This window comes from Oncorhynchus nerka, linkage group LG7 (assembly GCF_034236695.1).
Source record: "Oncorhynchus nerka isolate Pitt River linkage group LG7, Oner_Uvic_2.0, whole genome shotgun sequence".
In the NCBI taxonomy this organism is placed as follows: domain Eukaryota; kingdom Metazoa; phylum Chordata; class Actinopteri; order Salmoniformes; family Salmonidae; genus Oncorhynchus; species Oncorhynchus nerka.
The window spans coordinates 69,619,353-69,644,453 of record NC_088402.1 but is presented as its reverse complement, the minus strand read 5'-3'; the positions used below and the strand labels follow the sequence as shown (position 1 = coordinate 69,644,453).

At 44.3% G+C, this 25,101-nt stretch overlaps 2 protein-coding genes, 1 long non-coding RNA gene and 1 pseudogene across 3 annotated transcripts in view; 2 read left to right on the top strand and 2 right to left on the bottom strand.

The window, feature by feature from the left end:
* Positions 1–1,383: 1,383 nt before the first annotated feature.
* Positions 1,384–6,907, bottom strand: LOC115132277 (regulation of nuclear pre-mRNA domain-containing protein 1B-like). Its single transcript, XM_029664743.2, has 7 exons — positions 6,757–6,907; positions 6,497–6,626; positions 4,852–4,991; positions 4,544–4,665; positions 4,126–4,252; positions 3,763–3,938; positions 1,384–3,059 (listed from the first exon to the last, which is right to left on the bottom strand). Exons 1-7 carry the CDS (start codon positions 6,905–6,907, stop codon positions 2,910–2,912), a joined length of 996 nt encoding a protein of 331 aa, XP_029520603.1. The 3' UTR covers positions 1,384–2,909.
* A 1,049-nt stretch (positions 6,908–7,956) lies between these two features.
* Positions 7,957–11,750, top strand: LOC115132620 (TELO2-interacting protein 1 homolog; annotated as a pseudogene).
* A 2,431-nt stretch (positions 11,751–14,181) lies between these two features.
* LOC115132279 (uncharacterized) lies at positions 14,182–17,833 on the top strand. The gene is made up of 2 exons (XR_003864053.2): positions 14,182–14,269; positions 15,482–17,833. It is a non-coding gene; the product is annotated as an uncharacterized LOC115132279 (long non-coding RNA).
* The window catches only part of LOC115132278 (V-set and transmembrane domain-containing protein 2-like protein), a 40,653-nt gene continuing 32,514 nt past the window's right edge, over positions 16,963–25,101 (bottom strand). The window contains exons 3-4 of the mRNA XM_029664745.2: positions 23,725–23,769; positions 16,963–18,639 (exon numbers count right to left, since the gene is read on the bottom strand). Coding sequence (XP_029520605.1) covers positions 18,244–18,639; positions 23,725–23,769 — 441 coding nt within the window. The 3' untranslated portion in view covers positions 16,963–18,243. The remainder of the gene's footprint in view (positions 18,640–23,724; positions 23,770–25,101) is intronic.

Genomic DNA, 25,101 nt, shown 5'->3' with positions numbered 1-25,101 from the left:
TGGTCTCTCCTATCATTGCTATGCAGACGACACACAATTAATCTTCTCCTTTCCCCCTTCTGATGACCAGGTGGCGAATCGCATCTCTGCATGTCTGGCAGACATATCAGTGTGGATGACGGATCACCACCTCAAGCTGAACCTCGGCAAGACGGAGCTGCTCTTCCTCCCGGGAAGGACTGCCCGTTCCATGATCTCGCCATCACGGTTGACAACTCCATTGTGTCCTCCTCCCAGAGCGCTAAGAACCTTGGCGTGATCCTGGACAACACCCTGTCGTTCTCAACTAACATCAAGGCGGTGGCCCGTTCCTGTAGGTTCATGCTCTACAACATCCGCAGAGTACGACCCTGCCTCACACAGGAAGCGGCGCAGGTCCTAATCCAGGCACTTGTCATCTCCCGTCTGGATTACTGCAACTCGCTGTTGGCTGGGCTCCCTGCCTGTGCCATTAAACCCCTACAACTCATCCAGAACGCCGCAGCCCGTCTGGTGTTCAACCTTCCCAAGTTCTCTCACGTCACCCCGCTCCTCCGCTCCCTCCACTGGCTTCCAGTGAAGCTCGCATCCGCTACAAGACCATGGTGCTTGCCTACGGAGCTGTGAGGGGAACGGCACCTCAGTACCTCCAGGCTCTGATCAGGCCCTACACCCAAACAAGGGCACTGCGTTCATCCACCTCTGGCCTGCTCGCCTCCCTACCACTGAGGAAGTACAGTTCCCGCTCAGCCCAGTCAAAACTGTTCGCTGCTCTGGCCCCCCAATGGTGGAACAAACTCCCTCACGACGCCAGGACAGCGGAGTCAATCACCACCTTCCGGAGACACCTGAAACCCCACCTCTTTAAGGAATACCTAGGATAGGATAAAGTAATCCTTCTCACCCCCCCCTTAAAAGATTTAGATGCACTATTGTAAAGTGGCTGTTCCACTGGATGTCATAAGGTGAACGCACCAATTTGTAAGTCGCTCTGGATAAGAGCGTCTGCTAAATGACTTAAATGTAAATGTATTTATCAATGTTTGCCTGTACGCACTGCCAAATTCTCTAAAATGACTTTGAAGGCAGTTTATGGTAGAGAAATAAACATATCCTCTGGCAACAGTTCTGGTGGACAATCCTGCAGTCAGCATGCCAAATGCACTCAAAATTTGAGACATATGTGGTATTGTGTTGTGACAAAACTGCACATTTTAGTGTGGCCTTTTATTATCCTCAGCACAAGGTGCCCCTGGCTAATGACCATGCTGTTTAATCAGCTTTTTGATATGCCACACCTGTCAGGTGGATGGATTATCTTGGTAAAGGAGAAATGTTTACTAGCAGGGATGTAAACAAATTAGTGGACAACATTTTAAGAGAAATGTGCTTTTTGTGCATATGGAAAATTTCTGGGATCTTTTATTTCAGCTCATGAAACATGGGACCAACACTTTACATGTTGTATTTATATTGTTGTTCAGTATAGATATATATTTTCTTTTCGTGAACGCTGTGAAAGTCCATCGTCTTCATGGATGAGTGACGCCACCTGTCGGAAGACGCTGGTGAAAGTCGATAGATTCCAAACGTCCACCCCAAAACATGAACAGGTCCAGCGTATCAATGTCACATTACTCAGAGTATAAACCAGTCAGCACAGCTCTTTCCTAATGGTTCCATTTTATTTCTATCCATGGAATTATTTTATCAGTGAAATTACTGCTGCAGTAAAGCATCGGCAGAGAGAAATACATGCCACACAGGTCTACCATCTGTAGTAAAGCATCGGCAGAGAGAAATACATGCCACACAGGTCTACCATCTGTAGTAAAGCAACATTTCCATGGGCAGATGTCGTATTACTATTCTTCAACATGGGGAAACACTTATCTCTCAGGTCTGTGCACATAATCCAAACTAGTGACAGAACGAACCATGTTAACTTTCTGCTATTCTTCAAAAAAGTCTGAATAATGCTGAATAAGTAGTGGCCGGGCCCAGTCCTGAAAAGCCTCTTAGTTTGACATTTGTACCAAGTGATACAATCATCTGTGACAAAGGATGACATCAGCAGAGCTCAGCAAAGACAGTGAGCATCTCAATCTGCCCCAAGTTTGCTCAAATAACTTCAATCAGTCACTTGTCTGAGGGCTAAACTATTTCACAATGGATTGAGAAACACCACTACATGGATGAAATGTTATTGACCGATGATTGGCCACTCAGTGCTATGTATGACAAACCTGAAGGTAAGGATATTGTTGTGTGTTGAACTGGAATTACAGAGAATGGTAAATAATGACAACCTACATGGAAAAACAGGCCCCTCCCTACATACACCCTAACAAAAATCACCTGAAATTTCATCAACATTAAAAAGCAACCAACTTAAAGCCGTTAAAATAAATGTGATGTGTCTCTTCACAAAGCTGTCACAACGATCTAGTGCAGGGGTGTCAAACTCATTCCATGGAGGGTTTTTACTTTCCCCTAAGACACAGAAACAAGGTGAGTGGATTTCTTTACTAATTAGTGACCTTATTTCATCAATCAAGTACAAGGGAGGAGTGAAAACCCACAGACAGTTGACCCTCCGTGGAATAAGTTTGACACGTGATCTAGTGCGTGTGCGAGCCACCATCTCACCATATGAACACAAAAATGGGGATTGGCTAATGACTCAACATTTCTCTTCAACACAGAATCAGTTAGCTAGTGTTTGACTGGCGTTCAGAATAAAAATGTAAAGGAGATTTGTCCAAGCTGGTGGAACGGAATCTTCAACAACCATCGTCTCTCCCACCAGGGATGTCCCCAAGCTTACAATGTCCCTCTCAGTCTCTCCCTAGGGTTCAGTAGCTAGTGAGCGGGTTCGACAGGGAGTGTGTGCCCTGGCGAGAGGCAGGGTGTGACAGGGAGCAGGAAGCTCAGTCGGTGGAGAACAGGTCTCCAGCAGAGGGTAGAGGGGCCAGGCCTCCCGTCACATTGGGCAGCAGAGAGAGGTCAGGCAGGCTCTGGATGTGAGACTTGAGCTCCTTGCGCACCTGCGTGACTCGTGCCAGCTTCTGTTTGTACTCCTGCAATACAAAGAACAGTACCCATGTCAGACGATACAGTTCCGGTGGGTCCACTTTCTACTTCTTTTAAACAATCCCAAGTGACTCACAAAGCTGCTCTAGTTGGATAATGGGAAAATATACACTACCATTCAAAAGTTTGGGGTCACTTAGAAATATCACATTTTCACATTTTGTCCATAAAAATAACATTAAATAACATTAAATAAATTGTGTAGACATTGGTAATGACTATTGTAGCTGGAAACGGCATTTAAAAAAAATCAAAATAATTTTTTTATTTTTTTTATTAACATAGGCCCATTATCAGCAACCATCACTCCTGTGTTCCAATGGCACGTCGTGTTAGCTAATCCAAGTTTATCATTTTAAAAAGGCTAGTTGATCATTAGAAAACCCTTTTGCAATTATGTTTGCACAGCTGAAAACTGTTGTTCTGATTAAAGAAGCAATAAAACTGGCCTTCTTTAGACTAGATTAGCTAACACGTGTCATTGGAACAAAGGAGCGATGGTTGCTGATAATGGGCCTCTGTACGCCTATGTAAATATTCAATTTTTATGGACAAAATGTGCTTTTCTTTCAAAAACAAGGACATTTCTAAGTGACCCCAAACTTTTGAATGGTAGTGTACATTTTTCACATTCTAATTGCTTGTTTGTAACAGACAAGCAAAACAATGATTTTGATGGTTTAGACTTGCTTCTAGTTTCTTCTCCCTCTCTGTGAGGGCTTCCTTCTGGCTACCGATGTACTCTGTCAGCATGCGCGCCAGCTGCCTCCTGTCCTCCAGCTCAGCAGCCAGACGTCCGTTATACTCAGCCAGCAGTAGACAGGCCTCATCCACTGTCTTGGACAGTTTATCAGCTGCCTCTTTATCTATAGGGACCGGGTGAGTCAAGTCAAATAAGGTGGAGTTTTTACTTAGGCATAATATTGAAACAATTGAATAGAAACGGCATTAAGTTTGAGAACTCAATCCCTTAGGCCTACAATACACATTGAGGTTGGAGAAAGGTAGGGGTCAAGTTTCCTTGTGCTTCAGGTACCATGAAGGCTTCCTTACCTGTGATCTTCTCCAGCAGGGACACATCCTGCACCTCCTGTGGCAGAGAGGCAATCTTCTGGCGCACCGCAGCATCACCCGAGGCTGCATTCTCCAGGTCCTGCAGGGCTTTGACCAGCTCCTCCGTCTGAGGGGAGAGGGAGGAAATGAGAGAAGGGTATGTGAAAGCTCTGGCCAACAACATCCAATTTTCAAGCTTGACCATTTTTCTAAACAACAATTCACAACCAGAGCACAAACTAAAAGCTAGAATCTTCCAAATCAATAGTCCATGGGACAACCTTTGTATCACTGACACCTAGAGGAGAGTTGGGAGATAACTTCAGCTGGTGTGAAAAGCTGTCACAAATTGCAGTGTAATAGACAAAGTACTGGTGAGTGAGCTAAAGGCTTATGGAGTTGTGTTTGTTCAGCCTACCAGCTGTGGCCCTGAGAAGTCTGAATTCTGTGGGGACATGTTGCCCCTGTAGTCATCTTCTTCCTCTTCCTCCGGCTCTTGGATCATCTTCTGATAGGTCCGTTTAGGGGCCTTCTTCTCCTCTGCAAAAGATACCACAGATTTAGAAAGAAAACATCCATATTCACAAAAACAACAAATTGAACATGCATGTTTCTTGGAAATTCTGACATCCAAAATGCCTACATAGGAAACAAGCCATCACCAGTAACTAACTTAGTAAAGCTGAACTGCTCCGTCAGTGGAGACCCAGGGGACTCTGACTGTACCTGTGGGTTGGTGTTGGGGGCTGTTTGAGTCTTCGATAGCGAGCTTCAGCTGCTGGATGAACTCTGCCTTGTAGAGGCTGCGCTCCTGCCAGATAGTGAGCAGCCTGTCGATGGGCCTTCTACAGCCATCATCTGCCTCTCTGAAGGAGGGAGAGAAAGAGACAGAGATTCATCATGAAATTCAACTCTTCTTCGCCGAGCAACTCAATAACTTATTTGATCCTCTTTGTTCTTGTCTTGTTATGCTGCTGTAGAAGATAGTAGCAGTGTAATCCATTTACCAATGTTTTGAAGCAGGTTAATGTCTAACCAGGGCCTAAAATTAACACCAACAGGTACATTTTGGCATTGTAAAATATTGTGTTCTATAGCTTGCAAACAAATGGTACTCTAGGTGACAACATAGGGCTGTTTTTTCCAACACAATGACTGTTTTCCTTAAGACATTAAGTCTGCTTGATGTTTTGTTTCCTTTGCTTCTTTACTTCCTAGTATCACGATATTGGTATCGTGACAACATTAATTAGCCATATACTATAAATCCCTGAGGTGACTTGATGCTATTATAAACTGCTTACCAACATAAATAGAACAGTAAACACGTATTTTTGCATCATACCCGTGGTATAGTGTCGGATACACACATGGCTGAAATGCTGTTGAAGCTAATCAGCATTCAGTACCCTAGCTCTCAAAAACTAGGCGACATTCTGCTTTCTCCCTACAGTTTTCAGCCATTATCTTTGCCCACGACTAACTCATGTGAACTACAATCCCGACGCTATGCTTTAACGTTTCGTAACACCAATAATCATTGCTTGCGATACGGCTTTCGAAACATATGGTCCTTATCTTTCATCAGGGAGAAAGAATCCTTTAAAAAAATAATTTAAAAAAGGTACACTTACTGTAGCAGTTTTTCACAGATCCATACAGCTATGGGTTCCTTCATCCGATGACACTACACTTCCGAATTACTCTCACAAACAGGTGTTCGGAGCATGCCATGTATCTAATTGTATGTAAACTTTATTTAACGAGGCAAGTCAGTTAAGAACAAATTCTTATTGACAATGACGGCCTACACCAGCCAATCCCAGACGACGCTGGGGCAATTGTGCGCTGTCCTATGGACTCCCAATCACGGCCGGTTGTGATACAGCCTGAATTCAAACCAGGGTGTCTATAGTGATGCCTCAAGCACTGAGATGCAGTGTCTTAGACCGCTGCGCCACTCGGGAGCCCCTAATTAGCACAGGTGCTCCCCTCATCTTCCATAAACAAGCCCTGTAACATGGAGATATGGCCATGTGAGAACACTAATCCTATCAAGGTGTGTATCAATTTAACCTTTTGATTTTTGAAACATTCTAGCTGATATGAAAGTCCTTGTGCTTCCAAAACCGTACCGCACGCGATGGGTGTTAATGTTCAAATTGAGCGTAGGGGCTCTTACCAAAACTCCCCTGTACAGAAGATGCCTTCTTCTAATGACTTATGTGTAATGTAACTGAGAGTCCTGATCAAGGGCTACAAGTACCCAAACTACCCAGTTTACAATAAAACATGTGCAGGTTTGTGATGCAGGCCTATTTCAGTGCTAGACAAGTTTAGCCCTGAAACGGTATCATACCAGACCACATACCTTGCAACATGAGAGCAAGCGTCAACAAGGACTGTCTCAAAGTCTTTGGCGAACTCTGGACCTTTCTTCTTGCTGTTTTGAATCACGTCATTGGCAAGATACAGGAAAGTCAACTTCCTGCTGCTTTTTGCTGAAAGACAAATACAGAACGTAGACCGGGTAAATATGGTTTGGCATACTTCGTGTGACATCAACGTTTCAGTGTGTAAATAGCAGTTAAAGAATGCTGTCGAGGTGGCGACGTTCATAAGTTCTCTCACCTTTCTTCAGTTCTCTGTGCCATACTTTGACGATGAGCGGCGAGTGTTTGCGATGATGAATGATCCACAGAGACAGCGTCTGTACGCTTTGCTGAGAGTTGCTGAGCTCCGAAAGCTTCTTCTCCAACGCAGACTCAGAAAAAGAAGACATGATGTGCCCAGAAAGTACTCTTTGGTGTACCGTTACACACCCCACAACTTTTTGAGGTTAACTGAGGAAACCAACAATGTCCACAAAAACAAAGTTCCCGCCAGTTAAACACGCAACCTGCTGCATAAAACTGTCTAGCTACTCGTTAGTAGCTAATCGTCTGTCTATGCTTCTCTTCGCTAACAGGATAGCTACGAACCCGTGTAAAATATACATGCGCATTTACATTGATAAGTGTGTAAGCTTGTTTACCTAGCGAGACAACTATAATAGCTATCTGTTTACAAATGGCCAACTAGAAAGTCCTAGATAGGTAGCCTAGCAAGCTAGCTAATCTATCCACTTGCTTTGTTTACTAGCTAGCTACTACGATGCTAGATGTAAGTTACTTACCAATACATCTATTTATAATTGAGTAATGTGCCGTTTGAATACATGTAGCTGTTACTTTGAAACGTACGTTTATTCGTTAGCTACAGTACTAGTATAGTAGCTAGTTAACTAGCATTCTAGAAACCACCACAGCTCTCTGGCTCGCTTCAAAGATGGCCGCTTGACCTTTCACCCGACACACAGGGTTCAAAGTCTGTTCAAAACCCTTTGTGAATCTTGTGAAATTAGATCATGACTAGAAACATTATTCAAACGACTTAAAATGACATGCAAAGTTGCTAGCTAGATCAACCGACGTCGGTCAAGACTATGCTATTATGTTATTGACTATACGTTTGTTTATGTGTAACTCTGTTGTTGTTTTTGTCGTACTGCTTTGCTTTATCTTGACCAGGTCGCAGTTGTAAATGAGAACTTGTTCTCAACTGGCCTACCTGGTTAAATACATGTGAAATAAAAAAAATATTTAAAAAAAGACAAGTACAGTATCATCAGCAAAAATGTTGCGCTAGCTACCTTACTGTTAGTAAGTTAGCGTAGCCAAAGAGTATCTCAGGCTACTCGCTTAGCTACCTGGGCGAAGTGAACTTTGATCTGAAAACCGTTGCAGTATCTTTCTTTTAAAGTATGAAGTGCACCAAAGCTCGCTAACAAGCATGGGAAGCATACACAACTGTATGCGTCGCAGAATAGTGACGTACTACAGGAATAGTGATGCTTGTGTGACGGACAGCAGGGACCATCAGTGGCTAGGACAGCTAGCCTGTCTTCATTTAGTTTCAGTGCTGTATCTCGAAATGAGTTCGTCTCAGATGTCCGTCACTAAATATATACTAGCAAAGGTAAGCTTATTTGAATCTTGAATCTTACTTTGTTAGGTTGTTCTAGCTTTGTCATTTAAGCATTCCATTAGCTAACTAGGATAGCTCGATACTGTATATCTGGCTAACTAGCTTTAACAATGATGGTAACTAGCTTTAGCAAGGGTGGTCAGGCAAAGTTCTGCTTTGGGTGATTAGCAACAGACCAAATTTGACTTATAAAATGAACGTTTTAGGTAACAAAGATATACCTCTAAGCTATTATCCTGATAAAATTAATTTGCTAGAGTGCATTGAGCAGGCATACTGCTGAACAGCATCCTACTACTTTCCTAAAGAGTCAATGGTAGCTATGATTCTAATATCTTACTTTTCTGATTGACGACCCAAAGCTTGCTTTTGCTTACCTCCTTCCAGCCTGTGTGCTTCTGGCTCGTGAGCCCACGGTGGGCAATGTGGAGCACACAGCTGAGGCATGCAAATGATAGTCCTGCAGCTGCTGCAGGGTTCCATGTCCTTTTCGCTCTCTGCTTCGCCCTCAAAAACCCTGGCCCCAAGCGGGATGGCTTGGTCCAGGCTGTGGCCGAGGCCATGGGCTACGTCCTGGAGAACACCTGTGTACGGAGCTGGGAGAAGCTGAGGGATCTCCTTTCTGAGCTTCTGCCTTTGCTCCCCCATGGACCCAAGGAAGCCAGCACCCGTCTCATAAGTGCTGAAAGCTGCAGTACTGTGGTACATGGATGCTCTGCTGCATGCAGCCTACCGTGACGTGGTCTTCAAGCTGTTTGAGCCCGCCATGCTGCCTGGCCTTGTGGCCGCTATCTCTCTGCTGCTTGCCCTGGGAGAGCAGGAGAAGTCCCTCGCTGCACTGAAATGCCTGCAGGCCCTGACCCTCCAGTGTGACTGTTCTCTGGACCATGTGTCAGTGGGTCAGTAAGAGAGGCATATCCTAGGCAACACCGTGGCTTCTTTCTTACCTTGGATCGCTGTGAGCCATGTGATCACTGGGAATATTAGGCATGGACATGCTGTTATTGTTAGGGCAATAAAGGTGTGGTTCAAGACAGTGGGACTGGTGATGGCTGACGGCCAGCTACAGAACAACAGGGCTGGGAAGATACAGCCCTGGGAGCTGGGGAGAGTAGGGGAGCTAGTAGTGCAGAGGACTCGGGACTGGGTGAGAAACACCCCTGGGAGGCTAGCCTTACTGTTAATTTTTTAAATAATATCCTGCACCTCAGCTCATCAGCACTGGAGAGTGAGGCTTGACATGGTCAAATTCTCAGACCACCAGCGGGTGTCCAAGGTCCTGATACAGGTGTTGGAGTTGAACGTGATGGATGTCCGCATCGTGGAGGAGAGGAACTCTTTGGTTACCATGGAGACATGGCCCCACGGGGCACATGCTCAGAAGAAACATTTCCTCTACTTCAGAGACCAAAGGATCTTCTCCATTCACAAGGATATATGCAGGATGTTAGGTTACTATGGAAATGTGTATCTCCTAGGGGATCACTTTATGGATCTGTACAAGGAGTCGTCGGTCTACAGGAAGCAGGCTGCCATGGTGATGAATGAGATGGTCACAGGGACAGCGAGCATCGGGGTGGCAGGGGGCACGGACAAGCAGCATTGGATTCCATCATAGAGGAGTAAACCAGCCTGAGCCACTGGCACCAGTCAACCCTTATTAGTGAGGAGTCTGACAGAGGGGCACATGAGCAGCTAAGTCAGTCTAGTCTCCTCTCCATTTCTAATGGGGTTGAAGGGAAAAGGAATCCCCTCCAGTTGGTCCTAGTAGTCCACAAGAGCTCCACAATCCACGAGCTGAACAGCAGCATCTGGCAGATATGCATCCAGTTGGAAGGAATAGGCGGCTTCACCCAGGCCTTGGGGATGGACTTCCATCTAATTCTGATGACATCACTATACCCGGTTCTGGAGAAGGCCGGGGATGAGACTCTGTTGATCAGCCAGGCAGCACTGAATGCCATGTGGGACATTAACCAGGCCTGTGGATACTCCTCCCTGAAGGATCTGATCAATGAGAACTCTGGCTACCTGCTGAACAATGTGTCTCTGAACCTCCAGAGGCTGGGCGTCCACCCCCAGGGTCCTCACCGTCATGTTTAGCCACTCCAACCCCAGCCTGCTGCCTCTGGTGGGGGACATCGTCCAGGATGTGTTTCTGGCTCTGGACATGAGTTACGACAAGATGTCCCCTCTGTTCTGCACTGTGCTGCACTCACTTATGAAGGCTCTAGGTGAAGTTTCCATATCCACGTAAATGTTTTCCCTAGTTTATAACATTGTTATCACCATGTTATGCAATACTTTTTAATAGGAGAACTCAGAGGAAATTGAAATACAGGACAGAAAATGACAGCCTTTAGCTATAACACAGCCTAAGTAACACAATCTTAATAATGTTTCTTTTCAACCACAGAGAGATGGTTCCTCTCTAGTGTTGGGGGAACCAGTGAGAATAAAGGAACCAAGAAGGCGTGGTGTGAGCAGGACCAGCTGAATGTGCACCGGTTTCTCCTGGACTACCACAAACAGAAAGATCTGGTAGAGCAGTGCACAGAGCACCCAGGTTAGTTGGGGCTCTCTCTTTCTGGCTGCCACACTATTCCCCTGGGAGATCATTTGTCACACTGATGCACAACATTAATGCTATGCTTGGTGAAGCTTCTTAGTACTACTGTGCCATGTCAGACCTGAATAAGTTTCACTCATGCTGTTTTCCTCACAGCTGGGTCCCAAGTCAATGCACAGCTTTTTAGGGATCGGCAGATTTTGTGTGGTGTACTTCTCCCAGTTCAAGTCGTGTTTCACAAATGTCTATTGAAAGCTGTTCTACAGAAATCAGAATCCATCAGTGTTATGACTCGCTACGTTCCTTGCACTGCATTGAAGTGTTCTGTGGTTATTATTTCAGTGATCCCACCTCCGGTGGATTTTGAAGAAGACATTGATGGTCCTGATGTGAAAGCTGAACTCCCAGCCCACATCGCCAAAGAAGCCATGGAACGCTGCATTCACCTGCCCACCGACCACCTGCCCACCGACCACCGACTCAGCCTCAACATACAGTTGTAGAATGTTTAGCACTCAAACATAAGGAGCTTGAAAACTGAAAATGCAACTAGTTTTGCCACCACATGTTGCTGTGTGTTTAGTGACACCAGAGCAGTTGGTCCCCATGTCCCAGGCTCTGTAGAGCTGACCCCTTGTGTGTATTGCAGGTCGTGGATGTGCTGGAGCTGTGTGTCTGTGTGCTGATTGAGAAGGAGAATGAACTGCTCCCCATAGCTCACCGCTGCTGGCCTGACCTCCTGCTCCGACTCACTGCTGATGATCCGTTAGTTGCCCTCCAAGCCTTCAGGGTATCTCACTACTTCCACCACTCTGGCTACTAGTACACTACTATTTAACTCAGTGGAATAATTATAATTTCATGATTGTTTATATAGTTTAATAATTGATGACACCTGTGTGTCCAGAGGTCACCAACACACTCTCACTTCTTTATTTTGGGTCATACCCAGCTCTTTTTTTCATAATTGTATTGTGAATGTTAAAACTATTTTAACTCAGCAAAAAAATAAACATAATCTCACTGTCAACTGTGTTTATTTTCAGCAAACTTAACATGTGTAAATATTTTTATGAACATAACAAGATTTAACAACTGAGACATAAACTGAACAAGTTCCACAAACATGTGACTAACAGAAATTGAATAATGTGTCCCTGATCAAAGGGGGGTCAAAATCAAAAGTAACAGTATCTGGTGTGGCCACCAGCTGCTTTAAGTACTGCAGTGCATCTCCTCATGGACTGCACCAGATTTGCCAGTTCTTGCTGTGAGATGTTACCCCACTCTTCCACCAAGGCACCTGCAAGTTCCTGGACATTTCTGTGGGGAATGGCCCTAGCCCTCACCTTCCGATCCAACAGGTCCCAGACGTGCTCAATGGGATTGAGATCCGGGCTCTTTGCTGACCATGGCAGAACACTGACATTCCTGCCTTGCAGAAAATCACGCACAGAACGAGCAGTATGGCTGGTGGCATTGTCATGCTGGAGGGTAATGTCAGGATGAGCCTGCAGGAAGGGTACCACATGAGGGAGGAGGATGTCTTCCTTGTAACGCACAGCGTTGATATTGCCTGCAATGACACCAAGCTCAGTCCGACGATGCTGTGACATGCCGCCCCAGACCATGACGGACCCTCCACCTCCAAATCAATCCTGCTCCAGAGTACAGGCCTCGGTGTAACGCTCATTCCTTCGACGATAAACGCGAATCCGACCATCACCCCTGGTGAGACAAAACCGCAACTCGTCAGTGAAGAGCACCTTTTTCCAGTCCTGTCTGGTTCAGCGACGGTGGGTTTGTGCCCATAGACAACCTTGTTGGTGTCTGGTGAGGACCTGCCTTACAATTGGCCTACAAGCCCTTTGTCCAGCCTCTCTCAGTCTATTGGGGACAGTCTGAGCACTGATGGAAGGATTGTGTGTTCCTGGTGTAACTCAGGCAGTTGTTGTTGCCATCCTGTACCTGTCCCGCAGGTGTGATGTACCGATCCTATGCAGGTGTTGTTACACGTGGTCTGCCAATGTGAGGATGATCAGCTGTCCGTCCTGTCTCCCTGTAGCGCTATCTTAGGCGTCTCACAGTACAGACATTGCAATTTATTGCCCTGGCCACATCTGCAGTCCTCATGCCACCTTGCAGCATGCCTAAGGCACATTCACACAGATGAGCAGGGACCCTGGTCATCTTTCTTTTGGTGTTTTTCAGAGTCAGTAGAAAGGCCTCTTTAGTGTCCTAAGTTTTCATAACTGACCTTAATTGCCTACCATCTGTAAGCTGTTGGTGTCTTACCCACCGTTCCACAGGTGCATGTTCATTAATTGTTTATGGTTCATTGAACAAGCATGGGAGACAGTGTTTAAACCCTTTACAATGAAGAGCTGTGACGTTATTTGGATTTTTACGAATTATCTTTGAAAGAGAGAAATGTCTCTTTTTCAGGAACAATTTTTCTGCTGAGTTTAGCTTTTTGGCCACTAGGTGTCAATCTTGAACTGTTTTTGAATTACAAAGTGTGTGTCCGATAGACTGCATTGAATGGTGTATGTGCATGTAAATGTCCCCAACAGAGCTCCTAAGTGAAAAAGACATCGCTGCTGCCTTAGTCAAGGGAAATGGAGACACACACAAGGCAGAGCCACCATGATACCCACTGGTTTTCAACAGTAGATCGGTTTGGATACACTTCAACTAGCTGAGTCGATACATGGTCTTCCTTGGTGCTTGAAGATGCTGCCTATTTCCTCATCAGCCCCAGAGGAATACAGCTGGGTAGGCTGAAGTTGAGACATCGAGAGACAGAGGCTGCAGAAGCAGTACAAGAACACACTGGTAAACATCGGCTCCACCTCACCGCTGAAACGTCTCCAGAAAGGCAATTACTAGCCAGGCCACAGAGAAAGATATTCTCCTAATGTGATATGCTTTTAGCTTTATTTACCCCATAGAGAAACTCCTGGGCTGGACTCTCCCTCAGTATTTCACTGTGTTTCCCTCCTGTTTCCACACGAGACAGAAGGGATAGGGATACAGGATCAAATTAATGCTGAAATAATCCCATTTACCTTTTGAAATATGCACCAATGTATTCAGGCTTGTTTTTCAACCATGTGGGTTGAATTGCCAAATAAGCAAAGCGTTGCTAAAGACCTTGAGGAAGATGCGATAATACTTATTTTGAAATGATGTTTGAATGGTGGCCCAGTTAGGAGCTTAGGGAATATGTGTCTGTGGGGTGGGGGGGGCTACTACTACAAAGTGATGAAGTTGCCATGACTATGAAAGGTACTGAGAGGGGGGAGTGGATGTGTGAAATCTAGGGATGGAGACAGGCTGCTGTGAAATTCCCAGGGGATTTCAGCAGTTTCTCCTCAACACACTCCATTCCCCCCCCCCTGTTTTGTTTTCCTTCTTTCTTTCCCTCGGTTTTCCTTCTGATTTAAGTGTTGTATTTCCAGGGGACTCAGACCTGGATGCTGTAACGGAAGCCTGCCTGCCCTACCTCGGCTGCAGACAGCCACCCAAACTGCAAGAGACATGTCTCAGGTATACGTGTAAAGCAATAATACATCTAGAAGTACAATATATTACAAGGCCTTGTCATACACTATATATACAAAAATATGTGGACACACCCTCAAATGTGTGGATTTGACTATGTCAAGTCATCAAATGCTGACAGGTGTATAAAGTTGAGCACACAGCCATGCAATCTCCATAGACAAACATTGGCAGTAGAATGGCCTTATTGAAGGGCACAGTGACTTTCATAGGATGCCATCTTTCCAACAAGTCAGTTTGTCAAATGTATGCCCAGCTAGAGCTTCCCCAGTCAACTGTAAGTGCTGTTATTGTGAAGTAGAAACATATTGGAGCAACAACGGCTCAGCCACACAAGGTCACAGAACAGGAGTGCTGAAGTGCCTAGCGTGTAAAAATCATCTGTCCTCGGGTTGCAACACTCAATGCAGAATTCCAAACTGCCTCTTGAAGCAATGTCAGCACAAGAACTGTTCATCGGAAGCTTCATGAAATGGGTTTCCATGACCTAGCAGCCGCACACAAGTCTAAGATCACCATGCGCAATGCCAAGCATTGGCCTGAGTGGTGTAAAGCTCACTGCCATTGGACTCTGGAGCAGTGAAATAGCGTTCTCTGGAGTGATGAATCACACTTCACCATCTGGCAGGCCGAAGGACAAATCTTATGGCGGATGCCAGGAGAACACTACCTGCCCCAATGCGTAGTGCCAACTGTAAAGTTTGGTGGAGGAGGAATAATGGTCTGGGGCTATTTTTCATGGTTCGGCTAGGCCCCTTAGTTCCAGTGAAGGGAAATCTTAACGCTACAGCATACAATGATATTCTATATGATTCTGTGTGGCTTTTTGCGGCTGAATGGAAGCAAGTCCCCGCAAATGTTCCAATATCTAGTGGGAAGCCTTCCCAGAAGAGTGGAGGCTGTTATAGAAGCAACGTGGGGACCAACTCCATATTAATTCCCATGATTTTGGAATGAGATGTTCGATGAGCAGGTGTCAACATACTTTTGGTCGTGTATTTTAATACATCATACATTGTGGTTCAGTTTATGACCTTATTATCAGCTTTCTATTATAATTTTATTCAGTTAAATGTATCAATGTGCTATTCTGTGCCGTGTCTTCCGGCACCTGATTTGAGGTGGACCCTGATGCCTTTTGATTGACTCTGAACGTTCTCTACTATCCCTGCTCCTACACCCCACCCTGACCTGCAGCCTGTGGAGCTGAGTGGGATGGGCCTTAAGAAGACCGAGTACACAGACAACATCCTGAAACTCTTGGGAGGATTTTGGGTTACCTCTGGACACACAGCCAGCAGCAATAGAGATCCAGTGATCTGCACCAATAAACAGTTCCCCAGTCATCCACCCGACTGTCCCCAGGCGGAGGAAGGAACACTACACTGACGACAGCCACAGCACAGCACAGCGTGTCCTAGTCTTCCCCAACCTCTTTTCAACATCCTATAGTTTAACAGTGACTTTGAAACACATGTTAAGTGCTGATTCTGTGCAAGTGGTGTGTTGGGTAAAGGTGTACATATTCCAATGTGCTCACAAGGGATGGACTAAAGGCCAGTATTTTGAATGTTAAAGTAGTAATTAATAGTCTTTATTATAATAGATTTTTTTTTAATGCCTGACCTTCATTGTAACTGCTTAGCCTTTTATACAAGTAGATATAGCAATCAATGTCAATTTTGACCTTTTCCACCATAAGTAGAATGACAGAGCTTTCATTTTTCCTTCCATTCCAGCTTCAAATTCACATCTTGGTTCCATTCCTCTAATAACCAGACGTCATGGTCATTCCACACAAACCTCCCATTGATTCACACAGAATAGATCTGCTACTTGCTGCACAAATGCCTGATTGAAAGTTGTAGCATGATTTTGAATACAACTTGAACTCCCCTGAGGGTTCAAGTGTAGGTTACAGCCCGGGCTTGTTTGTCAAGTCTTGTTTAGACTGAGGGGTCTGGAAGAATCTCTGTGACATCATAATGAATGTGCGTGCCGGGGAAATGGGAACAGGGTTGCCACGTGTTTTGCGTTGGCGAGGGAGCACTTTATCTCCTCCGTACTTTGCTATTTATCCTGCTGAAAATAGCGTCATTACTCATCAACCATGGAGGGCCTGTCTGGCAGCCCATAAAAACACAGCCAGGGATAGGATAATGCGCTATCCCCAAAACCAGGCTTTTTATTCTGTTAATCATCAAATCATCTGACACAAGCATGGCTTGACTGATTAGGCAGGCACTGCTTGGCACACCAATGGATAGATAATACAGTTCTGAGAAAATGACATACTGTAAGACCGAATGTGTTGATTGTTGCTCAGGATACATGGGCGTGAGGAAGGAGACTGGTGAGAAAATGACATACTGTAAGACCGAATGTGTTGATTGTTGCTCAGGCTACATGGGCGTGAGGAAGGAGACTGGCGAGAGAATGTGCGACTGCCTTATGAGGTAACTGTGATGGAGTATTCTGAATTTTAATAATACAAATCAGTGTGTGTTCACATATGAATGATAGCAAGGTCAGACGTCGACTTTTCAGGAATGTAATACAAACATTTTCGATCTATCATCGTCTCAAGGGCTTACATATTACAGGTACTGAATTATTAAATATATTCTGAAGGCTGATCACATTCAAGTCACAATAGATAGGTTCATGTACACTTTATTTAATTTGATGAAGGCATAAATTTAGTGCGAGACCAACATCCTAGAAGACATTCTAAAATGTACAACATTTTTACAATGATTTCTTACAAAACATCAAAGCAAAGGTTAGAGCAAGAAACAATTCCATTATCCATCAGGTCTTTCTCACAGCCACATTATCTGTTGGGAAAGCACAAAACACAATGAACAGGTTTTACTTTATAAACATTGGTTTCCATCCAGCTCTGGTTGGATGGAAATCTGGATTTACCATGGAGAAACAGCGAATGAACTGCTCAGAAAACAAACCCAAATGAATAAAGCAACAAGTAACCCTTCCAGCTTATACGTCCTCTTAGATGATTGAAAAAGTTAGTAAGAAAACATGTTAAACATGCACTCTTTATCATTATATACAGTAACATGTACAGTGTAGACAATCTAGAGCAGGGATGGGCAACTGGCAGATCAAACCCAAAACAATGTATTGAAATAAATAGGAACTCATTTGGGGGAATTGACTGTTGAGAGTTAGGTTGTGCATCAGCCGTCTTTATCTTATGTCAGTCACTGAAACTCACTCAATTAGCTACACATTTTTAGATTAGTTTATGAGTCTAGCCAGCAATCTAAACATAGTAATCATGGCCCCACCATCAATTATTTTTTTTGTCACTCTCACTCAGATACATTAACATGACATAAGTCAGAACACAATGTGTAGAATTGCAGGAAATTAGCTTAAACACGGCTAATATGTCTCCACCCCATGGCTAAATAAGTAAAATTGCAGGAAAGTAACTAAAACAAACCAAAAATTCTCTCCATTGTTAAAAGTGGGGGATGCTAAAATGTTTTGCTCGCAGGGTGGGGGGCCCCCCAACAAAATGTAGCTTAGGGTGAAAAACACGGGCCGGCTCTGACTGCATGTGTGGGTATGGATGTGGGTGCGCACACTGTGGGCCACTCAGGATGAGTTCAGATTTTTTGTGGCCCCCATCCCCATCAAAGTTGCCCACCCCTGATCTAGAGGGTTGTGGTAAAGAGAAGGGGTGGGAGAGAGTTTGGCCTGGGAGAGGACTTGGGATGTTTTTGATGGGACAGTGTGAGGGCAGAGGTCAGAGATATAGGACTGAGGTGGCACTGAGATATAGTCCCTTTGTGTCTGGAGCAGTGGTAGGGGTGGGTGAGCAATCAGCTGGGATGAATCAGAGGTCTGGGTACATAGCGCTGCGGCCCTCCGGGACTGGAACTACCCACCCGGGGTGTGGGGCTGAGGTCAGACCAAACAGGCAGAGGAGGCTATGGGTGAGCTGTGAGGTGTAGAGGACAGCTGTCAGTACAGTCAGTAGCGCTGCCAGTCTCCGCAGACCTCTTCCTCAGCTCCTTGCCAGTGCTTGTTGGTTTGTGGTGGCTGTGGTGGGCTGCTGGCGAGTGCTTGCCATGCTCCGGCTGGTGCCTGCTGCTCGCCAGTCCCTTGGTGTCCTGGGGTTGAACGTTTTCTCCATGGTGGCGCAGCTTCGGGTTCTGGTTTCTCTCTGACTCCACCTGCAGGTAGGCCCTCACCTTGTGGTGGCGGGCGTTGCTGTCGGTGTCGCTGAAGTCGATCACGCGGCACTCGTATGTGCCCTCGTCAGACGGCTTCACGCTGGACAGACAAAGCTTGTGGGAGATGTTGCTCCCGGCAACCTTCACTACCTGCAAAACAGACCAACAAAATGATATTTCATTGGTCGACATCCAAGAGTTAAATTATACATTTTGGTCCATGACTATATACCCTATCTATTACAAACAAAAACTAGAACTCCTCGCATCATGATAACTCAACCCTAATTTGTCCTCCAGCTGAATTTCTCATTCAGATCTGAAAATACTGTCTGTATCTGTTGTTATTCAATTTGCTCCAAAAAACAATAAACTTCCTTGTGCATCTCCACCATCACCCCCCTGCATCCGCTGTGTGTGTGGATGAGCCAGGCTGACTGGTCCGGATGAGGCTGGCAGACAGCTCTGTAATGAAATGCTGGCTGCGTTACCACAGATGCGCCACAGTGCAACACTTACAGAGCAGCTGCCCCTGCCTCCCCAAGCCCTGTACTGCTGGCAGCCCCACCGAGCCCAGTAGAGTCCAGCCACCCGGCCCCTGCGCTCAATAAAGCTGTCTAGCAACCAAACAGATTGAGTGGGCATGTGAGGAGGCATGTACACACACACACTCAGAACAATGTCCTATTATAGGCGCCAGTCCCTTTGTTTCCATGTTGCAGACAGCTGTTCCATTTGCTCCCTTGAACAAATGAGGAGATACTGTGCCCTGCATGCTGTACATACAGAACATGCCTTTACTGGGTAAGGATGTAATAGTTCAGTGGCTTATAAAAGGCTGTGAAAAATATATTTTATGGTGTCAGATCTTAGATAACACAACGTGATCACATGCTGTGGGAATGTCATTGGTTGTGACGCACCAGGATATAAATCCAGTTGTCTTTATTTAGCTTCCAACCATTCAGGTAGTGTACCCAAGGCTGATGATTTGTCTGTGGCTGTCTATCTCTATTATCAGTCCAGAGTCCTATAGGCTTACAGAGAAAATTAGTAAAAGTATTCATCCCCCTTGGCATTGTTCCTATTTTGCTGTATTAAAACCTGTAATTTAAATGTATTTTTATTTGGATTTCATGTAATGGACAGACACAAAATAGTCCAAATTGGTCAAATGAAATTTAAAACATAACTTGTTTCAAAAATTCTAAAAAAATAATTCTAAAAACCCCCTTTGCTATGAAGCCCATAAATAAGTTCTGGTGCAACCAATTACCTTCAGAAGTCACATAATTAGTTAAATAATGTCCTGTATGCAATCTAAGTGTCACATGATCTCAGTATATATACACCTGTTCCGAAAGGCCCCAGAATCTGCAACACCACTAAGCAAGGGGGACCATGAAGACCAAGGAGCTCTCCAAACAGGTCAGGGACAAAGTTCTGGAGAAGTACAGATCAGGGTTGGGTTATAAAAAAATATCCAAAACTTTGAACATCCCACGGAGCACCAAAAAATCCATTATTAAAAAATTGAAAGAATATGGCACCACAACAAACCTGCCAAGAGAGGGCCGCCCACCAAAACTCATGGACCAGGCAAGGAGGGCATTAATCAGAGAGGCAACAGAGACCAAAGATAACCCCGAAGGAGCTGCAAAGATCCACAGCGGAGATCTGTCTATGGGACCACTTTAAGCTGCACACTCCACAGAGCTGGGCTTTACGGAAGAGTGGCCAGAAAAAAAGCCATTGCTTAAAAACAAACATAAGCAAACACGTTTGGTGTTCACTAAAAGGCATGTGGGAGACTCCCCAAACATATGGAAGAAGGTACTCTGGTCAGATTAGACAAACATTTTGCTTTTTGGCCATCAAGAAAAACGCTATGACTGGCGCAAACCTAACACCTCTCATCACCCCGAGAACATCATTATGGTGGTGGCAGCATCCTGCTGTGGGGATGTTTTTCAGCAGCAGGGACTGGGAAACTGGTCAGAATTGAAGGAATGATGGATGGCGCTAAATACATGGAAATTCTTGAGGGAAACCTTGTTTCAGTCTTCCAGAGATTTGAGACTGGGACAGAGATTCACCTTCCAGCAGGACAATGACCCTAAGCATACTGCTAAAGCAACACTCGAGTGGTTTAAATGTCTTGGAATGGCCTAGACCTCGATCCAATTGAGAATCTGTGGTATGACTTAAAGATTTCTGTATACCAGCGGAACCCATCCAACTTGAAGGAGCTGGAGCAGTTTTGCCTTGAAGAATGGGCAAAAATCCCAGTGGCTAGATGTGCCAAGCTTATAGAGACATACAGCTGCAAGTCTCTTGGGGTAATTGCTGCAAAAGGTGTCTCTACAAAGTATTGACTTTGGGGGGTGAATAGATATGCACGCTCAAAGTTTTCAGTTTTTTTGTCTTATTTCTTGTTTGTTTCAAATAAAAAATATTTAGCATCTTCAAAGTGGTAGGCATGTTGTGTAAATCAATTGTTGTGTAAATCAATTGATACAACTTGGGGGGGGGGGGGGGTGTTGTAAGGCAACAAAATAGGAAAAATGCCAAGGGGGTGAATACATTCGCAAACCACTGTAGGCCTGCATGGTTTAGTATAATCTCATAGCATCAATAGAACATGAAAATACTTAAACTCTTAAGGCCATATACAAGGTGCCGAAAAGCTGATTGGTGTTTTCAGTCTGGTTGATGCCATTAGCTATACTTGTGGGGAAACATGAAAGGCTGGTATGCATCCATGTCTGCTGGAACCGATGACTCTGGGCTGGAACTCACGACACCGTTTTACCAGCTGAGCGATGGCCCAGTGGCATCCTCTTCCACACCACAGCTGGTGGTTTCATTATAGTTAGTCAGCAGCAGCTAGCCAGCCAATAGGGAATTGAACCAGGGAGGAAACATCAGATCAGAGATAGGCTTAATCTTTTCCTGGAGACAATGGAGTAGAGGGAGAACCTGGTTTATACTCCTCCACACACAGCAAGATGAATAGCTGCTGTTCGAGCACAGAACTAGCTGTTAACAAATCATTACCCTCAGTCAGCCTGGTGGCAACAAGGAACTACGCCACGCCAGATGAGCTATCAAAAGATCCGTTGATCCTCTCTAATCATTCTTCAGCAGGGAGCACGCAGTCTCTCTTTTTAAATTAAGACAGCAGATCGCACTTGTAAAGACAGCACTTGTAAAGTTTGGCCCATTCATGCTTTACTGAGAGAAGAAAAGACGACCTTACTGCACTGTAGCCTCTGTTTCCTATAGATCTGAAACACACAACTGTAGCAGAAGCAAGTGTACTGACAATCAGCTTCCAAGAAATTGCTATATTTTTTGATGACTTTTTAAAATTTTGTTTGATATTTTATTTAGGGAGTAGATCAGCTTTAATATTGCAGATAGATTGTGGCTTCCATCAATGTAATTGTCTGCATATTTTCCAATCCCCCATATATATATATATTTTGTAAATACATATATACAGTTGAAGTCGGAAGTTTACATACTCGTTTTTCAATCACTCCACAAATGTCTTGTTAACAAACTATACTTTTGGCAAGACAGTTAGGACATCTTCTTAGTGCATGACAAGTCATTTTTCCTACAGACAGATTATTTCTCATATAATTCACTGTATCACATTTCCAGTGGGTCAGAAGTTTACATACACTAAGTTGACTGTGCATTTAAACAGCTTGAAAAATTCCAGAAAATTATGTTATGGCTTTAGAAGCTTCTGATTGGCTAATTTACATCATTTGAATCAATTGGAGGTGTACCTATGGATGTATTTCAAGGCCTACCTTCAAACTCAGTGCCTCTTTGCTTGACATCATGGGAAAATCAAAAGAAATCAGCCAAGACCTCAGAAGAAAATGGTATACCTCCACAAGTCTGGTTCATCTTGCGAGCAATTTCCAAATGGCTGAAGGTATGACGTTCATCGGTACAAACAATAGTACGCAAGTATAAACACCATGGGACCACGCAGCCATCATACTGTCTCCTAGAGATGAACGTACTTTGGTGCGAAAAGTGCAAATCAATCCCAGAACAACAGCAAAGGACCTTGTGAAGATGCTGGAGGAAACAGGTACAAAAGCATCTATATCCACAGTAAAACGAGTCCTATATCGACATAACCTGAAAGGACGCTCAGCAAGGAAGAAGCCACTGCTCCAAAACCTCCATAAAAAAGCCAGACTACAGTTTGCAACTGCACATGGGGACAAAGATCGTAGTTCTTGGAGAAATGTCCTCTGGTCTGATGAAACAAAAATAGAACCGTTTGGCCATAATGACCATCGTTATGTTTGGAGGAAAAGGGGGAAAACTTGCAAGCCGAAGAACACCATCCCAATCGTGAAGCACGGGGGTGGCAGCATCATGTTGTGGGGGTGCTTTGCTGCAGGAGAGACTGGTGCACTTCACAAAAGAGATGGCATCATGAGCATGGAAAAGGATGTCGATATATTGAAGCAACATCTCAAGACATCAGTCAGGAAGTTAAAGCTTGGTCGCAAATGGGTCTTCCAAATAGACAATGACCCCAAGCATACTTCCAAAGTTGTGGCAAAATGGCTTAAGGACAACAAAGTCAAGGTATTGGAGTGGCCATCACAAAGCCCATAACTCAATCCTATAGAAAAATTTGTGGGCAGAACTGAAAAAGTGTGTGCGACCAAGGAGGCCTACAAACCTGACTCAGTTATACCAGCTCCTTCTAGGAGGAATGGGCCCAAATTCATCCAACTTATTGTGGGAAGCTTGTGGAAGGCTACCTGAAATTTTTGACCCAAGTTAAACAATTTAAAAGTAATGCAACCAAATACTAATTGAGTGTATGTAAACTTCTGACCCACTGGGAATGTGATGAAATAAATCATTCTCTCTACTATTATTCTGACATTTCACATTCTTAAAATAAAGTGGTGATCCTAACTGACCTAAGACAGGGAATTTCTACTAGGATTAAATGTCAGGAATTGTGAAAAACTGAGTTAAATGTATTTGGCTAAGGTGTATGTAAACCTCCGACTTTAACTGTATATAATTTTAAAAAAATATGTAAATACACATATATATATTTGTTTTTCCCCTAACCCTACCACTTATTGTATAATTTTGGTAATGAAGCCTCTATTGGACACTAAATGACCAACAAGAGACACCAGACAGGTAGGAGATATAACATATAATGCAGTAAAGACTCACACTTATTTTGGTAGCATCCTTTGACATCTCATCCTGGGGTACAACCTGTAGGAAAATATTTCAAAGAATGAGAAACATTAGACATACTTTTATAACATTTTCTTCATTGCGTAAAAATGCCTTACATCAATGAGTCCACTTACAGGTCATTTGATCAGAGCAGAACAATGGGCCTAATAATGCCCACTTTACAGGTAATTGCATCAAAAAGGTACAGCTGGACTCAAAATGACATAAACCCAGTGTTCCTCTCTGCATACTGTATGCGGAGAATCACCACTCTATTCAGAGCAATAGATCTAGAAGTGAAACCTGTGTTTCCCCCCAAGGTACTCATCTCCACATTCGTAGCATAACTCACATTTATAATATGAATTCAAAACCCAAAAAAGTATGCAATACATTTCAACCTGAGAGGAACCAATATATTATCCTGTAGACATGGTTCATCCAGGAAAAGAGAGTGTAGGCCTGACTACATTACAACACAGGCTGTACAGTATTCTAGGCCAGTAGCACCACCTGGCCCACGCTCCAGCAAGGGAGGCATGGTGTAACAGCCAGTCCTCCAGGGGCACATCATGAATAATGAATCTGAGTGAGGTGAGAGGAAGTTTCTTTACATTTCTCCCTTTTCCAATTAAAAAGTGTCAAAAGACAGCAGGAGGCCTGGAAAACGTCACGTCCTTATGGAAAACCTGCTCTGCTTTGCCCAGCTTAGGTAGTCCTCCTGATGAAATATTTCTTCAGCCTCCTCTTCTGTTCTTGTGCCTCCGGGGCACCTGGGGAACCTGCTGCTATTTCTGCCTACTGCAGTGATTCATGTGTGGTTTGTTACGTGCTGCTCACCTCACTCAGTTTAGCTCTGTGTACTTTATTAGTTGGTCCTGATTTTGACCTGTATATCTGTGCACGATGGCAAACTAAAGATTGAGACTGAGTAAAGGAGTTTGTGTGCATATCCTACACTACTTACTGCTAATTGCTATTTACATTGTGATTTGCAATGAAGGAGAATAGGAAGACTGTTCCACAACTATCCATGCTCTGCCGCATCCCTGTGATCACTGATCACAGAACACCTCCTCAGCAACATTCTCTAAGCAGTGACAGAGAGCGAGCAGTCTCTTAATGTGTTGAAAATCCCAAATTGTTTGCATTGTCAACTTCCACACAGCTCCGACACACACACTTACCCCTCCAGACATGCCACCAGGGGTCATTTCAGAGTCCCCAAATCCAGAACAAAATCAAGAAAGCGTACAGTATTATATAGAGACATTATTGCATGGAACTCCATTCCATTTAATTTTGCTAAAAAAAAACAGCAAATCTGTTAAAAAAAAAAGTAAAAGCAATACCTCACAACGCCTCTCC

Coding starts and splice junctions, on each gene's coding strand:
- LOC115132277 (XM_029664743.2), bottom strand. CDS start 6,907: ATGTCTTCTTTTTCTGAGTCTGCGTTGGAGAAGAAGCTTTCGGAGCTC. Junction 4,992..6,496: donor GCTTGCTCTCATGTTGCAAG/GTATGTGGTCTG, acceptor TCCCTCCTTCAG/AGAGGCAGATGATGGCTGTA. Junction 4,253..4,543: donor ACTTCTCAGGGCCACAGCTG/GTAGGCTGAACA, acceptor CTCTCCCCTCAG/ACGGAGGAGCTGGTCAAAGC.